The 19608-nt window shown below is 40.2% G+C and overlaps 1 protein-coding gene across 3 annotated transcripts in view; it reads left to right on the top strand.

The window, feature by feature from the left end:
- Positions 1–19608, top strand: part of dock2 (dedicator of cytokinesis 2) — a 133919-nt gene that overhangs the window by 62154 nt on the left and 52157 nt on the right. For all 3 annotated transcript variants that reach the window (XM_074674127.1, XM_074674128.1, XM_074674126.1), the window contains 2 exons: positions 13799–13941; positions 19346–19441. In XM_074674127.1, the coding sequence (XP_074530228.1) occupies positions 13799–13941; positions 19346–19441 (239 nt within the window). The remainder of the gene's footprint in view (positions 1–13798; positions 13942–19345; positions 19442–19608) is intronic.

Here is a 19608-nt window from a genome sequence, read left to right as displayed (position 1 = left end):
TCTGTACAGCTGGGGAAGACACGGCACTGGTGTAACCCATCTTATGCTACATATTAAAGAGATAAAGGAAAGTACCGTGCAGTTCAGTGCTCTATAAGGAGAAGCTAGATATGGCTCTGACATTAGCAAAAACCTCCCCATCATACAGAAATCGGAGCAGCTGCCTTGCCTCTGGTGTAAAACAGTGTAAATTAATATTTCATAAAAACCCATATTAACACAGGATCTCATTACTTAAATTGCTTGCGTTTTGCTGCAGTGCTTTATACAGTATTGTTTACATTGTTCACACCAATGTATACGTCCCCCTGCTGCTGTGATTACTTAACAGATGCATGTCAGGGCTTGATGAATATGGATGAGTGATGTACTGCACAGTCATTATTGTCAGGGTTTAATCAGCGCTGAGTGATCTCAGTCGTCAGCACATTCTCTACCAATCACCATTAGCGACAGGTCACTTTAGGCCTCGCTCATAATGACACCAAACATGGCTTTCTACCTCTGGCTTCTAAGGTGACTTAAGGTGACAAGAAGAATATGGATCTAGATTTAACTTCTTTATTCCATTTACCTTCACACAGAAGCTTTTTTCCCTTCACATCACATTTAGGTTTGGAGCTAAATGTAAAAATGTCATCCTGCCATCTTACAGGTCGTAAAATTTGGCGCAGCTTTCTCAGTCAGAAAATAGAAGAGCAATTTTTCATACAAACTCAGAATGGCAAAATACAGCTGTGGTCAGTGAATGCAACATCCTCTGCAGTTTGCATCAGATATGAGAAACATACACAGGAGCACAAAACGGTAAATTAAACTGGATCCTTGAAACACAGACAATAACAGTATTCTTTAATTTCCTCCATTACACTGCTCAACTGAAATGTTTATTCATTTTTTTGTGAAAAAGTTTTTTTTTACTCATTTAAACTCTGTTCTACTTGATCAGAAAGAGCACCATTTAAGAGACACCGGGCAAAATTCTTTGATTTCTCTCAAAGACACTTTGCAAATAAAGGTGATTCTAACTACTGAATATTTAAAAACATAAACAAGGCTAGAAATGAGAACTCTTTGGTCAGTAAAGAGTATGATGGGGAAACAAGGCATTATGATCTGTTGCTGCATTTTTTTTTTCTAAATGTGCAAAGCCAAGAAATCCTTCTTGAATCATTGGTCATTAAAAAGGCACCGTTTAGTTAAAAATCAGACATCAGGTTGTAGTTTAAGTTCAAACTGCTAATTTAAACATTCAGCCACTCTAAAGTTTATGTCAAGGTAGTAGCTATGTGCTAACATGACCTTTGATAATGGAGGAAAGGTGTAAATTCCTCGCTTGGAAAAGATTAAATGCTAACATCAAATGTTTTCTGATAACATCTGTTGAGATGTTAGAAATATGACACAGCATAAACCATGACTGCCCATGACTTGCTGCCCGGAGTACAGCCTTTCAACACCTCTACTGCTATTTGAGCACCCACCCTGACTGTGCCATGACGGGAAAGTTACTCTGCACATTGAATGTGGTCTGTTTGATCATTAGACTGTGTTACGGTCCCATTTTCATTAAACAGAAATAAAAGCTGGAGGTAAAAACCCTTGAACAGTTGAAAGAAATAATGTTGGGAGATGCATGTGAGGGTCACCCTGGGGGTGAGCTAGTTTTTGTAGGCACCCATAAGGGGGGCTTCATTTACTGTTTTGTGTTTTAAGCCTTTTTCAAAGCAGCAGCTGCAGCTGTAATTTCAAAGCTGTCAGCTTAAGTGCTGCTCAGAATGTGAGGGTTCGTGCGTGTGTAACAGGTTGCTTGGAGGTCCAGTGAGTCTCAATGTGCATAGATGCTATTTTCTCAGTTTCACAGCAATATTAAGAGACAGAAGTGTGAATCATAGAAAACATCATCGTCATATGGCCGCTCTGCACCCTCTGGCTGCTGCTCTGTTCTGCTGCTCCCTGCTCATGATGGTCTGCTGTCTTTGTTTACCTCTTCTTCTCTTCTCTTCTCTTCTCTTCTCTTCTCTTCTCTTCTCTTCTCTTCTCTTCTCTTCTCTTCTCTTCTCTTCTCTTCTCTTCTCTCCTCTCCTCTCCTCTCCTCTCCTCTCCTCTCCTCTCCTCTCCTCTCCTCTCCTCTCCTCTCCTCTCCTCTCCTCTCCTCTCCTCTCCTCTCCTCTCCTCTCCTCTCCTCTCCTCTGTGTGTTGCTCTAGGGTATATATTGTTTTGCTTTCTTACGTTTCATTAGCTTCTGTTACATCACATGCTTGTCATGCCTCTCTGTCACCACACTCCACTTCTCAAAATGCAGCACAAACTGTCCACCATACCTGTCAGTGAATAATGAATATAAATAGGATTTTAATTTGTGTGTTTTGGGTGTTTGGCAGCAGAGGAGACATCTGCCACAAATGATTTTGGACTGCTGATGTGCTGGCTGACCTAAAATAGCAGTGTTTACATTCGGGCTGTGGGATCCAGATGGTTAATGATGGAGAGAGAAGGAGGAAGTGTCTGTCATTCATTCAGAGTCTGCAGAGATTGCAGTTTGGGAGGATGTGGATGAAACAGAGGAGGAAAAGAGGGATGGATGAAACTAATGAAGCAAAGTGAATGGAGTTTTATCATTTTGGGAAATGCCTCTGTCTCATCCTCATTTAAATTCTGATCCATGCTTGCGTCAGTGGGTTGATCCCGATGGAAATGTGATGTAGAGAAGGTCGGCAGAGAACACAACAGTCTGAGTGTCAGCACACTTACCTGTTTGTTCATTTGGTATAGATGTAAATCAGGAGAACAGGACAGCGCAGCTTGTTGGTGTGAGGAGCTGACTCTCCACCGAACAGCTTAGCGTCACCTTTCTGTTGTCTGTCAGGTTAGTGCCTCACAACATTTCAGGGACTGCTTGAAGCTTTAAGGTCCCCTGTGAGGTACTGAGACATTATAAAGCAGCTGTAACAGGAAACAATGCAAGTAATGATTTCAACCCTCCAGTAAATGTGTGTCACTATAAAGAAGAAGTGAATAAAAATGTACAGGTGGTGTGTATAAACCCCGCTTCTGCTTTTATCAAATCTGAACATATACAGAGCAAGATTTAATAACTGAAGTCAGATATCGTCTTAGCTGGAGTGAGGAGCTCTGTGATATATTACGTTCCCATTAGAGGACACTGGGAATTAGTCTGCCCATCAGTCAAGTCAAAAGCAGTGTGATGGTTCACCGCAGGCATTCATTCACCATTGATCTCCTGTGGTTAAAAATGCTTTAGCTACCAACGCTAGCAACAGACTAATTGGTCAATCAATTTGGCAGTCATGTGGAAGACGGAGCAGAGGAGGAGATGAGAGGTGGCAATTAGAGGGTGACTCAGTGACGGTGACTAAGACAGGTGGGGAGAATGAGAAAGATAATTTACTGGCTGTTTGGAAGAAAGGGCAAAAAGATAACAGCTGCATTTAGAGGCCTCACTCAAAGTATTTATCGGGGACTTGTTTAGTAAATAGCACTTACATGGTTAAAAGAAGATGTACTGTTGTAAATTTCTTGTCTAAATAAGTTCTGGCTTTTTTATTGTGGGTGGATGAATACTTAAAGGGAATCATAAAGATAAGTAATCACAGTCAAGACGGCATCCTTTACTCTGATTGTGTTTACTTTGGTTTCGCTGACAGTGTGTTTCTTCTTAGCAGCATCAAAGCAAATATCTGAGTGAAAAATGCACTTTCAGGCATCCCAACCACTGCATATCACCATCATTCACGAGTGCACTCCGTCATCAGAAACTTATCGACATGTACTTTTGGATGAGCACCCGCTAATTCAAGAATGCAAGACAACTTTATGCCTTTTCCGAGAAAATATTACACCACTAAAGCATTTTCAGATGGCTTTCTTGCTTTTACAAATCATTTTTGTCAAACATATTTTACCACCGCACCAATTAAACCAGCGATTAAAGAGAAGTGGCATGAAGCAGGCACAGCCAAAATAAGAAGGGAGAGAATGTACAGCTCGAAATTTCTAATAGGGTTTGAAGATGGAAAGGGAGAAAATGAGAGAGGGAGGAAGAAAACAAATGAAGTACAGAGCGGGAGTGGATGAGAGGAGACACCCACAGTGACACAGAAGGATGAAAAACCCGCCGAGAGAGACATTTAGTCATCACCAAGCTGGAAGACAGTTGGCGGGGTCCCAGCCCCCTCTCAAAGCTGGAGATTTACTTGTCGTTGCGCCTCCAAACCCCCTCTTTATCATCCTTTCTATCATTCCATCTTCCTGAAGGCAAGAGAGAGGGAAAGATAGAGAGACGTCTCCGATTTACACCCCTCTCCCAAACTGAGATCACATCTCATTAGCATGTGCTGTAGTTTATTGTGTTTGGCTGTCAAATGAAGAAATGGGACAGAGAAAGGATGAGCCGGATGCTGAGCCATCAAAGCTGTTCTCTCTCTGTGTGCATTGGCCTGCTAGTGGCGGCCGCTGTCTGTTCTCAAAAACTTTGTAACCCAAACTCATCCGCACACTCTGGGCCTGGGCACAAAGAGATTCTATTACACATGAAATATCTGTAAAGCACCAAATCAGACACAAAAAGGACAATTCACACTTGGACACACATTGGCATTAATAATGAAAGGCTGAGATTACAGCTTGAATAAACAGACAATTGAAACTGAATACAGATGAGTACTTGAAGCTCTGTCGGCGTGTCTACTGAATACTTTGCTTGTTGTGTGTCAGCATCTGTGTGTATTTCTGTTTCTTTGAACAGGTATGTGTGTATCTGTACCTGATGAAAACTAGATGAGAGAAAAAAAGTTGAAATTCATCTCAATGTTTGCCCCAAGACCCTGATTTCCATTTATCTGTGTCGGCTGGTAGGGATTTCTACAACAGCATGGCCGAATTGATCAACTATGCTGCTGCACTGCAGACGAACACATAAAACGGTATTAAATTACACACACAAGTGTAACAGACATAGAAACACACATGCACAGCCACTGGTATATTAGTCAATGCTAATTTCAAACATAAGTTTGTGTCTGTGCCAAATTGAGCCATTCCATCACAAAGTGGCTTTGAAATGTTTCTCAAGTTTATTCAAATGTGTGTAATAAGCAATTCTTGCTCTTTTTGTCTACGGTGCCTTTTCACACTTCTTCTACCTCTGTTTCTCTGCCTGCTTCTACGTCTTCTTTTGCCTTTAGTGGAGCCTCTAAGGCAGCAAATCTGACGAAACAGCCTCTAGCAAACTCTACCATACACAACTCAAATAAATGACTAAGATTGCAGAATTAGGACCATGGCTGAAGTCAGACCCTGCAAATCTTGGTGAAGAATGTAACATTTGGCTCAAAGGCAGTTCTGTGAAAAGAAGATTTGGACAACATGTTAGTGATTGTTAAAGAAAGTTAAAGGTGAAATGAATTTTAGAGATCCTGTGATGGGGGACAGAATAATGATAAACTGATCAAAAAGGTGATGTAACCAAAGGATGAGACATTTTTATCCTGAGGAAAAGTGTACAAGACTGTACAGACTAGTGTTTTGTAAGTTACACTAAAAATAGGATAGTTCAGCTCTCAAAAAAAATTGTTTACGTTCATTTTTTTAGATGCAATTAAAGGTCCCATATTATGCTCCTTTTCTGCAGTTTAATATTGATCATTGATGACTTCATGAAATGCTAGTAACATGTTTTGGTCCAAAAAGCCAATAAATCAACCACAGCAGCATTGTTTCCAGGCTCTCATAGCCCCTCTGTTCAGAACGCTCTGATTTAGTGGGCGTGACCTTCATATGTAAATGAGGCACCGCTGATACCGCCCCGCTCTTCCGTGTCACTGAGAGCGGCGCCACGAGCTCCGAGTGCACAATGTTTAGAAAACAGCAAAGCTCATTTACCATAACATAACAAGCTAAAACAACAGGCTAACCACAGCTAAAGTTAGCATCCTGAAGCTAACACAGAAACCTCTTACATGTGCTCCACAGCACACAGCATTTAACATACTTACATTTCCAGGGTCCAAGGTTTGTTGGCGGATGGTTGGTAATGTGCCTGGATTCAGGACCAGCCTATCCGCTAGCCCTCTGTTGTACTGTTCAAAGTTGGAAAAGCAGTCGGCCGTGAAGTGACTAGCACACACATGCACCGTTTTACGGAGTGTAGCTGACACATTTCCTTGATAAATGAACTCTAGCCACTTAATCTTGTCTTCTTCCGAGATGGGAAGCTTGAGCATGGAACTATGTGGCTGTTTACAGCCAACAACAGGGCAGCTCCTCAGCTTTGGCATTCTGAACAGCAGCAGGGAGAGGAGTGGGCGGCGGGGGGGTAATCTGCTCCGGTAGACCAGGTCAGACCTTCTCCTGATTGGTCAAAAAAGGGAATTGCTGATGTCAGCAAACCCCGGAAATTCCAAACAGCTCTTTTCAGGTCAGGATTTTACATTCACAAGCACTAAAAAGTACAGGTTTTTTCATTAAATATCACATTTTGTGGGCTGGGAGGAAAGCCAAAGACCCACAAATTTCACTACAAGGCTTAGTAAAGTGATTTTTGCACAATATGGGACCTTTAAAGTTAATTTTCTGTAGAGCTTCCTATATTACTGTCCTCAGCCCTCAATCATTTATACTCCTTAAAGTAGATTATATTCTGCCACAGAATCATAGACAGATCTTAAATTTAAAAGCCAAGAAAATACCAGTTAAACAAAGTAAAGAAATCTGCAGCTTTGAAAACAGACGTATAACTCTGCAATCTGTCAGCTCAATATTTAGCTAAAGGCTCCAAATTTAACACCCGAACACATGGTGGGAATCTGCTAAGTAAAAGATGGTGGGTGAGATTGTTTACACATCCTCTGTGATTTAACTGGGATATAAAGGCTTAAGATGGAGAAACACTGAACAAACAAACAGAAAAAAAGAATTTTTCCCTTCCTCTTACAAAGCTGCACATCTGTAAAACAAGTATTTTGGCAAGTTTAAACCTGTGTAACCTGTTCCAAATAGTTTATGAACATACTTCAGATTTTCTCAACATCTGGCTTCATAGGGACTAGAGCCCGACCAATTAATCGGTTGGGCCGATTAATCGGGCCAATTATGCCTGTCACCGATGAATCAACATCAGCCAAAATGTAGCCGATTAAAAAAAATTTTTGCTCCACGGAGATTCTGTTGCTCCTGCTCCTGTTCCTGTGTGTCTGCGTGTTGGGCTGCACACTGCCCTAGTGCCCGCCCCCTCCATTCACCATTATATAATGTAAGACTATGAAATGACGTTTTAACGTTGTGTTAGTTGCTTTTTTGAGAGATAAACAGAGATAAATGGTACTGTTATTTCACACATCCACCATTATATAATGTAAGACTATAATACCACGTTTTAACGTTGTGTAAGTAGCTCGTTGTGTGTTTACAGTTTGACTTTTTATTCTACTTACTGTGTTTAAAGTTTGACTTCTTTATTTAATATTGTGTTTACAGCTTGTTCTTATTTATCATTGGTTTACACTACAGTTCTTGTGTTGACAGTTTTATAATTTAAGTTCCTTGTGTTAATTTAACAGTGTTCTGTCTCTGTCTTGAATCATATGGGTATTATAATATTTTGTGTTCATATACAGTATATATCCTGTGTATATGAATGAATTCATTACATATATCAGCCGATATATCGGTCGATATATATTGGATATCAGCTTTTTTTTGCCTCCAGTATCGATATCGGCATCGGCGCCAAAAATCCCATATCGGTTGGGCTCTAATTGGGACCACCAACTTCATCTGGATTGCCAGCAGCATTGCTACCAGTAAAAGCTGCTGAAAGCCTGTCAGGTGACGTAAATCTGCGTCGACCTGGAGGGAAACAGTAACTATACTTCTCTTGGGATGTGAACTGTCACACTCCTGTTCACAAGTTTCAAAGTTTTCAAATTATGAGCACATTTAATAAATGAAATGTTCCTTTTAGAATGTTAACACAACACCGGTGCAGAGAGAGAACATGTGTATGAAATAAAACCAAAAGACTCAGATAAAGGTTGCTTTTCATAGAGAGCTGTGGGAACACAATACACAATACACATCTAGCATCAGACTTTGAAAGAGCTAAAGCTGCCTTTAAAGCACTTTTCTCTAAAAAGTTAAGTTTTTTGACTTCCTTGTTTTCATTTTTGTTTTGACTCAGTCATTACAGAATTTCCACCTGAATGAGCCCAGGTGGCTCCTGCATTACTCTTAGTAAGTGCAGGAGGCACCAACTGTGTTTGATTGAATCAGCTAATTAGTATGTGAGGAAGTCATTTTTTATCTACTTGTTTTTACACATGACTGTGTTGCTTCTTGCCCGTACTTCCTCACAAAGGTTAGGGTGTGCATTCGGTCACAGCGCGATGCCCCAAAGAAAGCGTGTCTTGAAATAGCAATCACTTCCAGTGCTCTTAAAGGATGACCTGGGAAGCTGCACACCATATTGGCTGGTGTTGTTACAAGACTGAAAGCCCAGAGGACCATGACACAGTTCAGAGAACTCACAGAGAAAGCTACCATTCAGACTGAAGCTGCCACCATTAACATTCCTGATGTTATTGCAGGCCAAGCAAAGTGGAGAGAAATACCTGCAAAATTAAAGGTGCTGTTCTGCATCAGTGAGTGAAGACCAGCCACAGGAGGCAGCCTGTGCTTGTACATTTTGGACTCACATTTTCATCTGCTCTGGAGGTGTATTAAATAGAAAAAAGAGCCTTGGTAAAAATCAAAACAGACAATACTCTCTGACAGGTCATTCAAAGCAGGATGTTTGAGATGAGGAAGCTTTTAGGGAGCTCCTGCTTCCCTGAAATTTGAAGATGAAAAGCAGCTGCTGACTGAACCAAAGCTGTGTTACTCTGCATTTAATTGCTTCCAGAAGAGCACAGGTTATACAGAGAGCATTCAATATGTGTGAGAAGCTGCTAGTTTTTCCATTACTACTTAAACTGCTGAGTATATATGCTCCTCTGATGTTGATGGGGTGTGTAGAAAAGTTGATCGAACTGAACAAAAGTGTGTCACTGGGATAATTACTGCAGCAGTCTATTGTAAGAAATGTTCAGCAGGTGGAATCAGGTTAGTCTCTAAAATACCTACGTCAAGTTTCCTTCATTTAGAAACTAAATGTGTATTCACACAGGCAAAAAACTACCAAACAATTCCCTAAAACATGATATATAAAAATGTGAACAAGCAAATCTTCACTTAAACTTCAGCCAGGGATTTTCTGCGAGCCTCCAAGTTAAACTTCCACATCTCTGATGTGGTATCGCAGCAAGGAACATGGAGAGAAATTCCCCACAAGTTGGCAGAGATGCTGAAATCTAATCCATGGCTGTTGCAGACTTTGAAGAGCAACACACAACAGGATGACAGAAGACATCTGAGGTGGCACAAGGAGAACCAATTTGAAGACCAGATCAACGTGATGTCTGCATATCTTTCAACCAACATGTGACATTGATAAAGAAACCGCCACCGTCATGGCTAGCCTGTCTCTGTTGCTTCATCACTATCCTGTTAACATTACGCTGTGGCTTCAGCAGTGTGCGTTTGATGCCTTTCGCCTTCTGAGACTCCCCCCTCTCTACGGGAGAAACTTCATGCTGTGAGGAACATGGAAGAAGAAGCACCTTTGAAACATTTCTGTGGCAGAGCATCTTAAAGTTTCTCGAAAATTTCAGCGATGCATCTGTGAAGGAAGACTCAGTTTGACTTTATGCCTGGAGCTGTCCAAGAAATCTTTATCGTATACCATCTCTTACTGATTACGCTTTCCTTACTGTCATTAAACTAAAGCAGCACCTAGTGAGTCAACTGACAGAATAAATAAAGAGACAAATCCACATAGATGAAGACAAAATTTATGTATTTGTACAGAAATGGCACCTTGACATCTTCTACCCAATCATTTTAAGGTATTTACAAGCATGCAACACATCACATGAAGGCTGAAGGCATTTATCAAGCCCATACAATATTTATTGCACATCAACTTTTTGTGCCCTGAATGCAGCGCACAGTGTCTGCAGTTCACTTAAAGGACCCTTGTGTCTCCCTGCACATTCACACCAGGGTATCCAAGATGTAAACCACAAAAACTTTGTTACATTTTTGTTTCGCTTGGTTCCTGACGCACTCAAACAAAATTCACAGTGTCTGACGAAACACAACACCTCCCTCCCTGCCTCTCTCCCTCTGCTGAAACTCTCTGCTTCACATTCTCTGAACATGTTGCACTCGAAAATACCAGCTGAATTTATTGTGTGAATCAATAGCAAAACAGACGCCAGTGGCTTAGAGGTCATTACACCGGGGAATGGAGGTCCCTGAAGGTTTAATGGTACATCCAACCTCCCAGAAAGGAAATGGATTAATCCTACCACCACAATATTACTTTAAAACACAAGTCTTTGTTTTCCTTGTCTGAAGGGACAAAGGCTGATGAGTTTCAGCTTTGATGGATTAAACAGATTTAGCTGGGTTTTGACTCCAACAAAGCTGGCAGCCTTTAAAAAATAATCCTGTATCTCTATTTTGTTATTCACAACAACAACAACAACAACAACAAATGGAATGACTACGAATAGAGATATCGCTTTTTGATTGTCATCTTGTCTTCCCTTGAGTGTTATTTTAAGCTCATTTAGAAATCTTCTACCTGCCCCCCTTCCCCCCGTCCCTCCACTGACATCTGACTCACCACAAGCATTCAGTGACTCATGCTTTCCCCCACTCGCTGCCTGTTTGTGTGACGGAGTGGATGTTGTAGTGAGGGTCCACTCAGCAGGAGAAAAGGCTTGGCTCAGTTAATAATGGAACTAACGAGCATCAACCCAAATGAGCTTTTAATGGGCTCCATCTACCTGCGGCTGTTTGAGAGGGATGGGGTGGAAGCGGGCGGGGGTGTGGAAAGGTGGAAAAGGGGAAAAAACAAGGAAGGCGTTGGTTAAGGTATATGGAAAAATACAAAGGATTTACATGCACACACAAGTTTCTTTATGTTCCTTAATATGTTTAATTTTGGATCAGTAGTGACTAATTTGTTTGACCCTGAGGTAACTGATTTGATTTTCTTTTATTGAGTTTATTTTGATCAAATTGCTGCAGCCCTCGACTTTGTCTTTGGTGAATTAGTCGCAGTCCTCCTGACATCTAAACAGGATCATAGCTTTAAACAAATTACCAGAGACAAGGAGAATGTAATTTAAGGAATGAATGACTTCATTAATGTATAACAGCGTGCCCAGACTGGCAGTACATTACACATCAAGCGATAGTGCCATTGTTCATTAAACAGTACAGTTTATGTTAATGAATGTCCAATGAAGTGAAAAATCTTTAAAAAGACACATTCAAGAAACCATCAATCATTTTCTAATCAGATACTCGCAGTTAGGCAGGCGTGTAAATAAATGTACACTTTATTCATTTTTGAGTTTGTTGAGAGCGGCAGAGCCAGACTTTTTTGACCAGGGTGCTGACTTTAAGATAAGAAACTCCATGCTGACCCTGCCACTCTGCTGTCAGTGTGTGAATGGGATGAGTTAATACTGATGGACTTTTTACATTGCAGCACATTCATCATTTTATGAATGTGGTGTGAATTAATGCATGCGACTTAAAGTGACAAGGCCAGCCTACTGGGGAGAAAGATTTTTAAAATTAGTCCAACTATCATGCCGCAGCCACTCATTAATTCCTGTCTATAAAAAATAATGCAGAAAAATACTGTTGTTTAAATATTCCTAGCATACATATTTAAGGTCTTACAAAGATCTACAACATGCCCAAATAAATCATTTCAAGTAAAAACAAAATTAAATGTACAACATTAAAATGCTTAGAGAGCTACAAGCAGCCTTTTACATTGGGAACTTGCTGGTTTAGTGACTAAGTGAACAGTTATTTGCCTGAAGGTTTAAAAACAGAAATCACTGCAGTAGGAAAGGAACAAAACTCTTACATAGATTCTTCGATTCATTCAGGTCTGCTTAAGGTTGAATTCCCACTTCTGTACTTTTCTACTTTTGACCTCAAGTGATTACTTTTAACTGCAAGAAAGACTTAAGTAAACCCCCCAAGAGCAGCTGTGACCAGTTTACTTCATTAAATAATTTAAAAAGTGGTTAAGCAATTGGAAACACATTTGATGTTGCTAGGCGCCGCCCTGTTGGCTAGGGCTGCCTTTTGCAGCAGTTTTCTCTTCTTTGTCCGTTTCTTGTAATTTTTTTCATTTCTTTTTTGTAATCTTTGTATTTGGAGTGGATCATTACTTTCTATGGCTCATTTGTTGGTCATGGGCACCAAACTTTTTGTAGCTTCAGCGATATTTTTACTACTTTTTCTCCGGTGTTTGTCTGGAGATCCTTCTTGTAACCATGGCTGCATTGTTTTCATGGGAACTCAGCTGTTAGCAGTCTGTAGCATGTCAATGCTAAATGGTGTAAGGCCTGATGTCTTCCCACAAGGTGAGGAGAAGAAGGTGACAACGTGCTGGTTCTCAGGTGTGAGCTAAGAACTGACAACATGGACCTGTCCTTCCATCCATCGTAATTGGGAACGTAAGATCTATCTCCAATAAGATGGACGAGCTAGCTGTGCTAACCCAGCAACAGAGGGAATACCAGAGGGCAGAGTAGCATCATGCTATTCACAGACATGGCTAACAGAGCTGACATCGGACACCAACGCCACATTGGAAGAGCTTCGCCTGCTGTGAGCAGACAGGATCCAGGAGACAGAGATGGAGCATGACTGAAGAAGCTCAGTCCTGGACCCTGTGGAGGTGGAGGCTGGCTGAACTGGAGAACGATGGACAAGCTGTCATCATCTATTTTCTTATGGACCTTTTTGCACTTTCAATACACTTTCATACTTTTGTTTTCTTGATTGCTGCTGTGACTTCAATTTCGTTGTACTTGTTACAATGACAATAAAGTTCTATTCTTTTCTATTCTAGGTGTATTACGGTATGGGAGGTTTAACCAACATCAATAAATTATTTTTTTTCTTCATTGTTCTTCACTTTCAGTTGGTCCAATGATGTATTACACGTGTGACCAAATGAACACATGAATTCACTTAAGATTAGGATTAATAAAAGGAGAGAGGGTTGATGATGGTGATTGATGTGTTAGCCCCTTAGCCGACAGAGCAGCGGACATGCATGAGACAGTAAATACACACTTGATTGATGTCACTCCATTGTTGAGCTTGGGGTTAGAGTTGAATTCTTTCTCACCGTGCAGTGGCATCATTACTCATACCATTGTGGGCTCAGCTGCCTCTCCAGGTACTGGCCAATTGATGCAAGGACCTGGGGGTTTGGGTTCTGTCAGGCTTTTTTCCAGAGAGGAAGCACTTTATAGTAAATCTTGATGTTGTGATTGTTGATGTTTGTGTCGAAACTTCTTAAATCATTTTTATCTTTTAGGGCCTTGCCTAAAAGCAGTAAATAAAACATCAGTCATCACGCATTGCTGCCTCACACCGTCCAATTTATCCTACAGACTGTCAAGTTTATTTTCTGTTGTTGAGAGAGTAATCAGTCCACACACTGAGTCTGTGTGTGTGTGTGTGTGTGTGTGTGTGTGTGTGTGTGTGTGTGTGTGTGTGTGTGTGTGTGTGTGTGTGTGTGTGTGTGTGTGTGTGTGTGTGTGTGTGTGTGTGTGTGTGTGTGTGTGTGTTTATGTCACTGTGTACTGAATATAAAACCATCCCTGTGTTTTGTTTTGTTTTTTTTTGTCCCAGAGTGCCGTGATGTCTTGTTACCCATGATGCTGCGGGAGCTGAGTGGAGCACTGGCCAGTATGGCTGATGGGCCTCATGATGAGAGGAGAAATAGTCTGGAGCTACTCAACAACATTTTGGAGGTGCTCAGCAGGGACAATGTGGTGAGTCAAATAGTGTTTTTTGTGCTGAAGAACACTGATGTCTTGTTCACAGTTTGGGGGAAAGCACACTGTATTGAAATATAAGAGAATACCAATTTGGTATTAACAGTCACTATACACTTTAACAATTAAATTAACTATTTGAATACCACTTTCTCCAAAAAACGGGTTTGTATATACTCAGAACACAGAAGGTACCAGACCCTTATTTGAAGCAGGCTTGTCTATGAGACTGGACTTTAGACCCACCTTCATATTTTATGTGTTGTCCACAAATCTGGTATTGATCCATCCCAGTTTGCTGTCTTAAGTTCATATCTTTATATCTTTAAGGCAAAAAAATGAGGTAAACTTCAACTAAAGTTAAGGAAAAGCAATACACAGTGTGTCTGTGGCACTTGATAAATGAAACAAGTAGAGTTCGACATCATAAATATACTGATAACGAGATTACAACGCTGCTTCCTGTGTAGTTAATCCATCCAAATGTACTATAAACTTGGAAAAGTGAAACAGCATTTTCAAGCATTTAGAGGTTTATGTTGTCCATGTCAGCCATATTCCTACATTTATTCATGGCTGGTAATTACTCGAGGTAAACAGCATGTTTTGATTGCTCTCAAGAGCAACCTGGTAAATATTTATGCAATGAGCGTAATGGTCTGCAATCATAGCTTTATTTTAGTTGTCACCTCATCATTTTGAATTCTTTTCAGCTGTTAAGATTCCTGATCCACCCAGAATGACACCACGAGGACAGATATTAGTGGCTTTTAACAGTAGGTTTGTGGGTGCAGTTTCACAATCTAACTTCTGTGGATGGGCATAAGAAAAAAAAAGTTTGGTTCCATTTGAATGACCTGAAAATAAATGGAATGAGACATAAATGTAGTTATAGCTGAAGCAACTGAGTCAGCAGAAACTTATAAGTTACTGAACTATCAAGCATTTTGTTCCAAAACATTTAAATCTTCATTATTCAGGAAAAGGCTGGAGGTTTAAAAAACACAGTGACCATAAAATAAAGATAAAAGATTCGAAATAAAATATTCTAGTTTTTACTCAATGTATGCATGTAATACTGGCAACACCCACACCACTCCTTTATTTGCTGTTGCTTAAAGTAAAGTCTTTATAGCCTTAAGTTGTTTTCTGTTCAGTCATTCAGTCGTGCAACAAAGCAAGCCTTGATCAATTAGACTCTAATTGATTTTGTTTCGTGCGGGCTGCTGCATGTTGACCTGTTAAAACAAAATCCAGTTAGCTCCTGAACTAAACTCATTCAATACCCCCCCACACACAAAACAAATGCATCTCCAGTATCCAGCCAAGGAGCTTTTAATTGCTCTTGCAAGTTGTTAACAGCCTGCTGAGGCTTTAAAGTGAAGGCTTGGCTTTATTCAGCCATATTCATTTGGATGACACTAATGAAGCAGGAGCCAAAAGAAGTAGAGAGAAAATTAAAAGAGGGGAGTGAATATGATTACACAAATTTGTGTCAGTTGAGGTATTAAAGGCAACGGGTGGCAACGAGTAACTGACAGGGACTGTACTACCTTTGTGTTTAGAACCAGCCTCAGACAGTTTTTAGTTTTAACACAAATGTTGCTGCATTCATCTGAAGTCATTCTCCCTTACATCACACTCAAGTAGAGAGACTTAAAAGCTGTTGGAAAAGAATAACTGCTGAGCTTTTAGGGGAAAAAAAACAAACAAACTTTTGATGTGATCTAGTTTGATCAGCAAAAAATAAGTAATGGTAAAAACTTACTGGTCCTTATTTGATGCGTTATGGTCACTGATGGTAGCATACAACAGATGCAGTGTGTGGTATTAAGCTAACGTTTTGTATGATAATGTTATGAGTGCAAAGCAAGGGGAAATCTGTTGTGTTGAAAAAAGAAGCCAAAGTGGAAGTGCAACTTTTTGAGTGTCCACTTTATGCTGGCTGAGTTGCTGACCTGTTTAAATGCAACACGTTCACAGCCAGATTCAAAAACTCTGTGCTGTTTTTTTTCCTTCATACTGCACAGGGTGAGATGTTCTCTATGCCTCATGTGTTTTTATTTCAAGGCTAAGAGTTCTGCATTAATTTGCATAATTTGGGCCTCAGCTGAGTCTAGGGACAGGTGCATTGTAGCTGTTTGCCGTGAGACTAAAAGATGGTCTTTGCTCTTCTCTCTCAGCTGTTGCCTTTTGAAAGCTAACTGGTTATCACATTTGTAGTCCCAACTTCAAACACAGCTCTTTGCGGCTCCTCCTATTTGCACTGTTGTCTTCAGCAATAGAACTGGATACAAATTATTTCTTTGCTTTTAAATGGTTTGAATACAACTGGGATGCAGCTGTGTGACATCATACCAGGATTTGTGCTTCTCATCCTGAGAGTATGTCAGAAGTAAAAGGCTGCTGTGTATTTTTCTGCATTTATGTAGAAAAACTGATGTAACATTTATGATAAAAATGCAGAAAGAAAACATTTTCTGAGACACACAAACCCACATTAAACCCCTCTTCACAGCACCTCTATGCTTACGCTACAGTGCTTTTTGTAAATCTTAGCCGCTGCTGTGTACCTATAAAAAGCCCCTTTCTCATTTGCTCACCGATGTGTTATTGTGCCCATAAAGCAAAGTATGGATTCATGTTTAAAAATTGACCGTGAACAGGAGCAGTGAAGGCCAGTGAAATAAATACTATTCTATGGCTATGAAAGAAGGATGACAAATAGTTGACAGAAAATTAGGACAGAGAGTTAACAGCTAAACAAAAGGAGCTGATGATATTTGCTTCAAAGACAATCAGGTGGATTTTACAAGAAAACAACAGGGTTTTGAAGAGAGTGCAGTCTAAAAACTGGAAGGACAAAAGAGGAAATGGATGGAAGTAACACAAAAGAAGAAGAGGTGATAGAGGATGGTCTTTCTATCCTCTCTCCTTTTGTTTTTCTGCTATCTCTCTTTCCTTGTTGTACCTGATTAAGCTGTCACCACACAGATGTCTCCAAACTGGAGAAAGATGCAGACAGAGGGACACAGATGGAATTGAAGACACCACAGTAGACAGATGCTTACGTCTGTGAGAGTGTTTGTGTTGAATTTACAAGTAACTTTTGTGTCTGTGTGTGTTTGTGCATGTGTGCGCGAAGGGGTGGGGGATGCTAACAAACAGAGACACGAGAAACAGAGAAACATGGCTCTTCAGAGCTGTTTTGATATTTTCTGTCCCCTACCCCCAAACCTTGTTTTCTCCTTTCTTTTGTTTCCTTAAAACATTTTGCCAGCGGAGATGATAAAGCAGTCTGGCTACAGTGTGGAATAAATGAACAGAATATCGACTTTCGTGTGTTTCAGGAAAGAGAGACAGAGAGAAAGAGGGAGACAGAGTGCATTGCATCTCATTTCTCGTCTTCCTCCTCTCAGATGACGATCTCTTTCCAGGAGACCAAAATACCTACAGTGAGCCTGAAAGATTAAAGCTTATTTAGGATCAACAGCTGCGCCTCAACCCCTCATTGCGTGTGTGTGTATGTGTGTGTTTGTGCGTGCTTGTGTGTAGGTGTGTTGGAGTTTTAGAAAGTATGAAACGATATGTGAAATTCACACATTTACAGTTGGTCATGAGCGTGTTCCTTGGCTGTGTCAGTGCATTAAATGTGATTAAATCTTGACGACCTGATTTCTCTTTACATCTTCAGATCATCTGCCTGTCAGGCCAGCACACACACACTTACACACACACTTAGAAACACTCTGTCTGTTATTTTAAGACCGCCACTTTTTCTTTTCATGCTCTGCTGATTAGCTCATATAAGGACATGCATACACAGAGTATACAAACACACATACGGGTCAGATTATGCAAACGAGGACAAACACACACACACACACAACACAAACACACACACACACACACACACACACACACACACACACACACACACACACACACACACACACACACACAAACACACACACACACACACACACACACACACACACACACACACACACACACACACACACACAGAGGAGCCTCGCAGCATTAACACTAAGGTGTGTAGATGTAGCAGATGCTGCATCTGTGAGTTACCACCCTGAGGCAGGTCTGACTCAGCTTCCATTCATTGACTTCACTGCAGCGTCAATGCCGTGCGTGTGTTTGTGTGTGTATGTGTGTGTGTGTGTGTGTGTGTAGGCTTGCATGCACAAGTGTGTACAGAGTGTAAAAGTGTGCGCGTGAGTATTTGAGCTTGAGCTGTGCCACTTTGAAGGTGCTTATCTAATATATGCATGCTTACTTTTCTAAAGACAGATATGAGGTGTTTTTATGTGTGAGTCATCAGGCAAACCCCTTTCTCTTTAATTACACTCTTCATGGGTCATCGGTAATCAATTTCATCCTGTCATTCTTTGCAAAATATAATGCCAAATTAGCACCTTTTGAATAATTGTTTAATAATTTAATGTTTATGATCCAATTAGATGCATTTCTTTCCTCAAGGGTTTTAATGACATTCATTCTTCAGTAATAGTGATATTGAAATTGTGACAAAAGCTGTGGGATCATCAACAGTTTGTTAGTATGGAGATGACTGTCTTTTAAAGTGTTTGTGCAGTCTAAACTCATCTGTTTAAACTGGCTTACTCACTTTAATTGAACTGTGAACCCCACTTGCTTTCATTCTGATGATTTGTTTTAATGATGTTTTACAATGTTTTTTTTATCTTTTGTTGTAAGGTGGCCTTGGGTGTTATGAAAGGTGCCTCCAAATAAAATCTATTATTATTATTATTATTATTATTATTATTATTATTATTATTATTATTATTATTTATTATTATTATTATTATTATTATTATTATTATTATTATTATTATTATTATTATTATTATTATTATTTATTATTATTAAAGTGAGTATACAGAGAGAAGGTCCAAGCATCATAATGAGAAATGTGTGTAATGAGAAAATTATGATAATTCAAGTGGAGAAGAGTTTCTTAACTCGACACATGCCTGAACAGAATATCAACAGCGTGGACCGATATGCATTCCTTGATTGTTTCATGGGCTACCACCATCCATCCATCCAAGCACCCGCAGTCTTTGGACTGTATAACAAATCTGTTCTCACTGTGAGAAGAGTTCACGCGAGGTTAGAGCTGAAACACAAACAAAACTTTAAGAAAGGACAAAATCTAACGGGAGAAAAGTTCTGAACTGTCCCTCTGAGCGCTTATGCTTTATGCTCGAATGGATGCTTCTAGAGGACAAAGAACTGTTTTAAATCTGTGTGTGTTCACCTGAGACAGTCTTACAATTGTCTTTTCTTTGTGTATTTTCTCCTCTTCTTCTTCCTTTGCCAATCCCTCTCTTCTGCCCTGCCTCTCTGCTTCTCATAGGGGAAAACATTTCAGCACATCCAGGACATTGTGGTGTCTCTGCTAAGGATCATCAACCAGACAGTCATCACCATGGGTCGAGAGCATGCTCTTATTGTAAGTACAACTTTGCATAAGCGCCTCCCACTCCTGACTCTCTTTAAATACTGTCATTAATTGAAGAACAGCCGGGTGTCTTTTTTCTCCACCTTGTTTGCTGTTGAAAAGTATCTGTAAAAGATCCAACCCTCAGTGCATCCCTGCCTGTCAGCAATATTATGCTG

This window comes from Halichoeres trimaculatus, unplaced genomic scaffold, assembly GCF_033239565.1.
Source record: "Halichoeres trimaculatus isolate MK-OKI-2021-1 unplaced genomic scaffold, fHalTri1.1 fHalTri1_scaffold_7, whole genome shotgun sequence".
Classification (NCBI taxonomy): Eukaryota; Metazoa; Chordata; class Actinopteri; order Labriformes; family Labridae; genus Halichoeres; species Halichoeres trimaculatus.
Note: the sequence above shows the minus strand (reverse complement) of the source record. Positions and strands in the feature narration are given on the sequence as shown.